The 7,360-nt window shown below is 43.0% G+C and overlaps 1 protein-coding gene across 1 annotated transcript; it reads right to left on the minus strand.

The window, feature by feature from the left end:
* Positions 1–560: 560 nt before the first annotated feature.
* LOC310990645 (tryptase-2-like) lies at positions 561–6,707 on the minus strand. The gene is made up of 5 exons (XM_083978116.1): positions 6,590–6,707; positions 5,852–6,026; positions 2,485–2,765; positions 2,073–2,206; positions 561–904 (listed from the first exon to the last, which is right to left on the minus strand). Exons 1-5 carry the CDS (start codon positions 6,639–6,641, stop codon positions 719–721), a joined length of 828 nt encoding a protein of 275 aa, XP_083834242.1. The 5' UTR covers positions 6,642–6,707; the 3' UTR covers positions 561–718.
* Positions 6,708–7,360: the final 653 nt, after the last annotated feature.

Genomic DNA, 7,360 nt, shown 5'->3' on the forward strand with positions numbered 1-7,360 from the left:
TTGTTATTAGTGGTGCAGATTATGTTAACAATCATTCACTTGGTGATACAAACATGACTTTTGGCAAAAACATTACAGAAATGACCTCTCAGGACCCAAACTATTTGTTATAACCACATGTGCCCATTGCATTTGATCTTGTCCTAGTTTGACCAATAGAGAAAGCCATGTTGTATATATGTGAAAACAAGAAAACTGTGCAGCCCCTTCTCACATCCTGTTGGAGGTGCCAGAGAATGATGATCTACATAGTGTGTGCTGACAGAACAATAAAGAAAAGTGCGACTCTTGAACCCTGAAATGTTATACTGTACAGTAGCTAGTCGAGGTGGAATCGGTTTGATAAACTTTTTTAATAACTTGTATAATCAGTTGAAATGTCTCAAATATGTATTTGAGTCTATTATTAATGTAAATGTATAGGTGTAATCAGTGGAGCTATTGGTTTTAGGAGTTGTTGATCTTGTGTGTTAGTAATAGTTGTAGATGTCAGTTTATGCTAATGTGCTGGAAGTCTGTGAACAGGAATTCATCAACACACAGACACTAAGACCAATGCTTCAAAGCTTTAATGCAAAAAGAATGTGGTTGAACAAACCAGAGCAGAAGACAATCAGGATAAAGGACCATAGGGACTAACAGTACAGAGCAGGAGAGAGGCTTTAAAGAGGAAAGTTGCTCATCAGGTAAATAGACTGGACGGCTGAGGCGTCCAGCTTTAAACCTCAGCTGAGGCTTCTTCAGCACGGTTGATGTAGGCATTGATGTAGGGCAGATACTTGGACACCTGAGTGTAGACACCAGGGCGGCCTGCAGCACAACCACTAGGACTCCCATAGCTCATGATGCCAACCTGCACAAAACCACTGCCTCTACGACACACCAGCGGGCCGCCGTAATCCCCCTGTGGAGACCAAACAACACACACACATACACATGGTTTTAGTCTTTGCAATTTGCATTGTTCATCAATTGTTGAGTTGACTTTCAGTAGGTTAGTTTGGGAGGAATAGGTCAACTGTTATTCAGTGGGAGAAGATGCTCACTGAAAATAACCAATAGAACTAATTAGATTCAACACCTCTACATTCAAAATGTATATTACTAATAGTAAAAGTGAAATGAGTAGGTAGAGTACAAAACACCTGTTTTAAAGGGATAGTATCTTCTTTTTTTTTAAGTGGGGTTGTATGATCTACAAATAGCCCCTAAGTACTTTAATTACAGTAGAAGACTCTCTGCACTCCTCCCGTTAGCAACGCCATCCCATAGCCCTGCCCAGAGATTTACAACATACAGTGTTGTGAACAGACCCAAAGAAACGGCCTATTTTCACGGCCTAAAAGAGGTTTTACCTGAAAAAAAAAAACACACAGTTCCATTGTTCGCTATAATATAATTTTTTCCAGCCCCTCAAAGTTCAGGAAAAACACAGTTTTTATTTGGACCTAACCAACTCACGTATCCCTCCGCCCAGGGTTAGTGCCCGCTGATCAGCAGTTGGTTAGGTCCAAATAAAAACTGCGTTTTTCCTGCACTTTGAGGGGCTGGAAAAAATTATATTATAGCGAACAATGGAACTGTGTTTTTTTTTCAGGTAAAACCTCTTTTAGGCCGTGAAAATAGGCCGTTTCTTTGGGTCCGTTCACAACACTGTATGTTGTAAATCTCTGGACAGGGCTATGGGCTGGCGTTGCTAACGGGAGGAGTGCAGAGAGTCTTCTACTGCAATTAAAGTACTTAGGGGCTATTTGTAGATCATACAACCCCACTTTAAAAAAAAATGATACTATCCCTTTAATGAAAAATGTTGTCAGTATCAGGACAAAGAGAGATATATTTCAATGGCACCACCTGCTGATGAATTAATACATTAAAACAAAAATTAACAGGCAAACTAGCAACATTTAACATGTAACAGAAGGCTCCACTAAGCACTGTTGTTTTTAACAGGCTGCAGCCCAAAACGCCTAGGAGCCACTTGTTACATTTAGAATGCAAACAGTCGATTGGTTTCTGTTATGACCAAATTTTGTCCAAAATTAAAAACAATAACAAAAAAAAACCTCTACCTTGCATGCGTCTTTCCCTTGCCCCCCTGCACACAACATGTCAGAGGTCAGCTCAGGATACTGTGGCTTGCACACACTGTCGGGGACGATGTTAATCTTCAGCTCCTGAAGGGTTTCTGGATCACGCAGGGGAACTACAGGAACACAGAGATGATATTATATAGACAGACTTTTATTGTGAAAAACACAATTACATGTAGTGGTAGTGGAACAATGAGTGTAAGAAGCAAGAAATGATTTGTATCTTCATCTTAACAAATCCTCTGGCAAATATATGATTATGGTAATTTAACCCTTTAATGAACAAGCATTACCATCATCATGTCTTGGATGGTTCAAACAAAGAGTGTATAAACTTTGTTAGAAGATCTCAGTATATGTCACAGTCTATCTTATAGACAGCTGAGCTTACCCCCAGTCCCAGTGTTGCCCCAGCCGGTGATCCAACACTCAGACGATGGGCCAAAGGTGTCGTCGACACTGGGCAGACCCACTGCACCAACGCTCTGTGTGAATGTCAGCTTTCTGTCCAGTTTGACCAGAGCAAGGTCATTGACATAGCCGTCGCCAACAGCTCCGTAGTCAGGGTGAGAAATGGGCTCAAACTTTATCCCACGGTAACGGACAGATGCCTTCTGCAGGCTCTGTGCGCCGACCCAAACCATTGATCGTCTGTAATCAGGACTGAGGCTCCTGGAAACACAAGACATGTTTAAGTTTTCCTGCACTGACGGACCAACCCTCCATTAAAGGGATAGTTCACCCAAAATTCAAATTTCACTCATTATCTACTCACCCTCATGTCGACTAAGAGCTGTGAGAATTTTCAGAGTCCTCCGTTCCTTCTCTGAGTTACGGGGGGGGGGTCCGCACAGCAGTATTTGTCCATATAATGGTTGTCAATGGATACCAACTTTCTTGGTCCAAAAAGACACACCAAAAAACATCCAAATACCTCCATACTGCTCGTCTGTAATGTCCCTCTTGCATAGACGGATTATCATGACCACGGGCCCTGGACACAAACTCGCCACGGGCCCCTGCTACACAAGCAAACAGTGCGCGCGCAAAGGCGCTCTTCCCATTACGCACATGACAACACAACACCGGGCAACACACAACAAAACAAAATCACTGTCATTTTAGGTCTTTTTTGTTTGGCACCTGCCATGTACAGGACAATAGCTATATATGTTTTTGCCCGTGGTGCGCGCGGGGGGTGGGGGGGTTGTGCACCCCTGAACCGGGCTCTACAAACACTGGTGCGCATCATGCCACGTAGCAATGGGATTGGATTATTAATAAGAGCCTATTGCACAACTGAAAAACTGTAAATATTGTAGCGACCCCGCAGTAACGTTCTTGTTATGATGTTTAAGTTCTGTGATTTCTGACTGACTGTCAATATATGGTACGGTACGGGCATGTTGGATGAGGGGCCGGGGTGAGTGTGAGGAAGACAGAGTCCTGTGTGTGTGTCTGTGTCTGTGTGTAGGTGAGTGAGTGAGGAGGAGCAGATGAAGAAGTGAGAGCTGTCAGATAAATTTGTGTTATGTTGTTGTAGTTACGTCGGATCGGACGCTACAATATCAATAAAAACGTGAGTTTACCATCGACGTCGGACGTGAAATAGCCGCGGAGCGGAGCAGTTTCCTTTCGGTGCCGTTAACAGATTGAGTCAGATGCGCCAGAGCGCGCACCTCTGTGCCAGGCTCGCGCTCTGCAGCGGTTTCTATTTATTCATTTTAACAGAGCGCGAGAGAGATTAACACACACATTCACACAGGCTACACACACACACACACACACACACACACACACACACACACACACACACACACACACACACACACACACACACAGGCGTGCCCCCCGGGGTGCTCAACCTGGTCAGTGGGTGCTTGAGCACCGGAGCATCCACGGAATCGGCGCCTATGAGTCGGGGTCAGACTGCACTCGGATGCCGAGTAGCCTACTGGAGTAGGGATATCGGCTACAGCCTATAGAAACTACTCACCAAAACCACCGGCTTTTTCCTGGAAAAGTCCTTGATAAGGTAGTCCAACTCTCGGATCAGTCTGTCCTCTAGCGCAGTTTCAACCGTTTCAGCCTTTTCTTTCCTTTGTTTTCGTCTAGCAGCTAACAGCTGATCCACTGAGCGCCCGCGTCTCCATTCCAAAAACGCACTGTACATTTGACCTCAGCGTACGTACGTCATTGTGTCATCACACATTACTGATTTATCATTTCTAAAGCATTCAATTGATTTTATAATCATACTACATTTTCAAAACCACATTCATTCCAATATTTTTTTTTTTAAATTGTACAAAAAAAAAAAAAAAAAAACTCTGAAGGCCAAGGGCCCCTATTGGGTCTGGGGCCCTGGGCACACGCCCACTTTGCCCATGCGGTAATCCGTCTATGGGCCCTCTTGTATTGAAGCCCCGACATGAGAAATTGTTCCGGAAAAAATTAAATAAGTCTATATTTTAAGCTTGTTTGTAGCGGAAGCTCCCAGTGTCTCGGTTCACTGCTCTTCCTGTGTCAGTGCAATTCTCTTATGATTTGCACTGACCGGCGGAACAATTTTTCATGTCGGGGCTTCGTCAGGGGCCCTTTCACACCGGAGACGTATTTTTCGTGCGAATAATTCGCGCGTCAATATTTTTTTTCGAACCCCGGTTTTCATCACGGGTCCTTTCACACCGACCGCGAATGTTTCGCGGCGAAAATGCGGCACAATTTTTTTTCGGAGCGAGGTCGATTTTTCTGAGCTTTCGCCCGGCGAATAAACGCATCAACCAATCATGTGGCGTGAAAAGGAGGTAGGCCACGTCACACCCACCACGTCAGAACACACACAGCTGTTTCCCATAACAGACGGTGGCCGCACAGTCTCGGCCCGCCACAGTCTCTCACAGGAAAAAGAAGTTGTTGTTTCACCGTCTTTGCTCTCATCTCTGCCAGTCAGCCCCTCCACCTGCCGTCTCTCTGGGCACACACATACACACACACACACACACACACACACACACACACACACACACACACACACACACACACACACACACACACACACACACACACACACACACACACACACGGACATGCGGGCGCATGGACACGTGCTTGGCCGCTAATGTAAACAATAAATAACCTGTGTCTCGGAGGAGAGAGGAAGAGGAGGAGGAGAAGAGAGGAGGAGGAGGAGGAGGAGAGGAAGAGGAGGAGGAGAAGAGAGGAGGAGGAGGAGGAGGGAGGAAGAGGAGATAGGAGGAGAGGAAGAGGGGGGGTAAGTAGAAAGAGGAGAAATAGCAATAGTGTGTCCATACTGTCAGGACAGTGATCAGATATTGATCAGTGATCAGACAGTGAGCTGCTGCTGTGTTGAGTGAAGTTGGTAACAAGATGACAGTGGCATAACGTAGCAGCGAATACATGAGGGATAATTAACAGATTAGAAATGACGTGGAGGCGAAGAACCACCCGTCGCAAAGCGAAACTTTGGAATTTAATTGTCGCATCGTCGCATATTCGCGTCGCCGCCGGTGTGTATGGTTTTGATGCGAAATATTTGGCCGCGAATATTTCGCAATTTCGTGTCGTTTATTCGTTACGTCCGCGGTGTGAAAGGGCCTTTAAGTCAACATAAGGGTGAGTAGATAATGAGTGAAATTTGAATTTTGGGTGAACTATCCCTTTAACTGTAAAAACCCAACACACATCCACTACAGATGGCTGATATATGTACATACTATGCGCAGGTAAACACTCACTTATCCCAGCAGCGTGCAGCGGTCAGCACCCATTGGTTGTTGAGGAGGGTGCCACCACAGCGCCACTTTTTGATGCCATCAGATGTGATGTTCAGGTGGACCATCCACGGCCATCTGTCCTTTGGAGCATCCTTTCCCCCAACAATGGAGGTCCCCACCTCAGCTCCATGCAAACCTAAATGAGAAATATTGAAACTTATTAAGCACTGAACGTATGTTTCAACCTTTTGTCCAAATCCAAACACTGAAACACTGGTTTGGTTGCAGGAGCTGATTGACATTTGGAGAAATGTTGTTATTTGCCGTTGAGTCAAGGGTCAAAAGAGAATATTGATACCACTCTCCTGGCCTTATGTTAAATCTGAGGCACAGTCAGTTAAGTTTAGCTAGATTATGAAAGTTTTGGTCCTTCTCTGAACCACAGTATGAAAAATATTAATTTCTTAACTTACAATAACAGCACCACTATAACAGCAGCAACCACCAAGGCCATCTAAACAAAACTGTCTTAAATGAGTACTGAAGCCACCTTGTACATAGGCTACTATTCAATCTACCAATAATGACATAATAAAAGTAAATTCAAATAGTTTATATCTGTCTATAAACAAATAGATTTGATCATTATGAATTCAAATAAGTAGACGAATAAATTATACAACATTAACATTAACCTTGACAAAGTGAATATAGATGGATCAGTTCAGAATAATAATCTCATGTGTCAGTCTTTCTCACCTCCAGTGATGTGGACCAGTACCAGCACAGTGATGAGTCTGCAGAAGGCCATGGCTGTGACAGTGAAGCAGTGGCTCTGCTGCAGCTTTATATACACACCAGAAGAGATTTAATCAGCTCTATCAGTCCTTCCTTTCTCAGCAGGCACCACCCAAAGAAATGCAAATTTACTCTGAAGCGAAATATTAACGTAGCCTAGTACTTTTTGATTAAGGCCTAACATGTCATATACATTACACTTATATGACAATCTTGTAGCACCTTTAACAAAAAGGTTATGATACAATATTAAATGATATGAAGAACATGTTTTTAACCATAACCCTAACCCTTTCAACTTGAGTCAAATATTAATATTCTGATCTAAAGTGACAGAATTTTCCTCATCACTAATTTAAATGACAACTTTTAAAAGAAAATTTGAACCGTAAGTTTGCCTTGTGCAATTTTATGTTCTGTAAGTAGTGCAAAGCTTATAGGCTATAATACAAAGCAGCCTATTCTAATGTTAAGTTATCAAACTGAATCATAAGAACATAAACCTGAAATATTGCTGCTTTAATGAATTTATGAATTATTTTGTTTTCATTTGTGTCTGAAACTACCTCCTTGTTCTGTTGTATTACAAGTCATATCCTTTAATTATTACTCCTCAAGTGAGGCTTTTGTAACAGTCTGCTCAAATAATTGATAAAAACACAATAAGCATTCTTATCATACCATCTATCGATTCTTTATTTCATTTTAGAGTGACTTGTACATTACATTTCG

The sequence above is a fragment of the Trachurus trachurus genome (assembly GCF_905171665.1).
Source record: "Trachurus trachurus genome assembly, chromosome: 8".
Lineage (NCBI taxonomy): Eukaryota > Metazoa > Chordata > Actinopteri > Carangiformes > Carangidae > Trachurus > Trachurus trachurus.